The 1,457-nt window shown below is 72.9% G+C and overlaps 1 protein-coding gene across 1 annotated transcript; it reads right to left on the reverse strand.

Moving 5' to 3' along the window:
• Positions 1–21: 21 nt before the first annotated feature.
• On the reverse strand, positions 22–921 carry AURANDRAFT_69104 (hypothetical protein; the record flags this gene model as incomplete). Its single annotated transcript, XM_009044854.1, has 1 exon — positions 22–921. A coding segment is annotated over one exon (900 nt), but the record flags the coding sequence as incomplete, so codon positions are not given.
• Positions 922–1,457: the final 536 nt, after the last annotated feature.

The following is a 1,457-nucleotide window of genomic DNA, read 5'->3' on the forward strand; positions in this document are numbered from 1 at the left end:
GCTCAGCGCGCGCCAGGGCACGGGCACGAAGTAGAGCCGCGGCGGCCCGTCGATGGCGCCGCGGCTCCGCGCCGCCTCGCCGGGCGCCCCGGGCGCGAACGGCGCGCGGCACGGGTGCCGGAGGAACCGGTCCACGACGAAGACCTCCGGCAGGAACTGGCGGAGCTCGCCGCCGAAGCGCCAGTCGCGGTCCAGGATGGCCACGACGTCGTCGAAGAGCGCCTCGAAGCCCGGGTAGACGACGAGCGACGACGCGCAGGACACGGGGCGCGCGCTCCGCGCCTCGAATCGACGCGCGGCCCGGAGCAGCGACCGCACGCCCCCGAAGGCCTCGTCGGCCCGCGGCGCCTCGTCGCGCTCCCGGTCGACGTTGCGCGGCAGCGTCGTCGCCGCGGGCGCGCAGGCCGACGCGTCGACGCCCACGAACGCGCAGAGCTCGCCGTAGGCCGCGCCCGCCTCGAGGTCGAGCGTCAGCAATCGGTCCCGCGGCGCCGCGGCCGCGACGGCGGCGTCGTAGCGCTCGAGGCGCTCGACGGCGCGCGGCGGCACGCCGCAGGCGTCCCCGCAGCCGGGCCGGCCGGACGCCGTGCGCGCGACGCTCTCGAGCCAGCGGGCCCGGTCGCGCGTCGTCAGCACGACCTTGGATTTCGGGAAGCGCCGGAGCACCTCGGCGTAGGCGCCCTGGGCCGGGTGGTCCAGCACGGCGTCGACGGTCTCGAACTGCGCCCAGTCCATGGTCGGCGCGTGCGACGCGCGCACCTGGGACCGCAGCCCCAGCGCCTCCAGAGCGTGAGACACGAGGTGCGTGCCCGTGTGGCTGAAGCCGGCGACGACGATGACGCTGTGGTTGCTCTCGCACCGCGCCGCCACGGCCAGCAGCCAGAGCCCAAGGTGGAGTCGCATGGACCTCATCGACGCCATCGAGGACCTGTCAAGAGATTCGCCCGATCGAATATAATCGCAGGACCGCGGACGTGCCACGGGGGGCGGGGAGGGGATGCGGCCACGGTCGCCAAGGCCGCGCGCGAAGGCCGTACGGCGCGGCGCGAGGCCAGACGACGCCCCGCGACGGCTGAGCCGGTTTGATTCGCTCGTCGCCCGTGGCCCGGTCGCCCGTTTTGGCCGAAAGCCGTCGCGAGGGCTCGATTTTTCGGGCGACGTTCAAGGGGTCGGGGACACCATGACGGGACGCGGGGCGGCGCTATAAGCGATGTGAAGCGCGTGGGTGCTTTCTACGCGTGCGTGGAAGACGACAAATGATCTCGATGTCAGAGGAGCCTGCTGCGCGGCCTCGCGAGGTCGCGGATTTTGATGATGAGGTGAGTGTGAGATGAGTGTGGAGGGGAAGGAAGCTCAGGCCAGCGATGCAGCGACGGTGCCGAACCCGTAGCTTACCCGTGGCAGCGAGGTCGTCCGCCTGGAGAGCTGCTGCAGCCAGGCCAGTCGCCCACCGCAGC

The sequence above is a fragment of the Aureococcus anophagefferens genome (genome assembly GCF_000186865.1).
Source record: "Aureococcus anophagefferens unplaced genomic scaffold AURANscaffold_928, whole genome shotgun sequence".
NCBI lineage: Eukaryota > Pelagophyceae > Pelagomonadales > Pelagomonadaceae > Aureococcus > Aureococcus anophagefferens.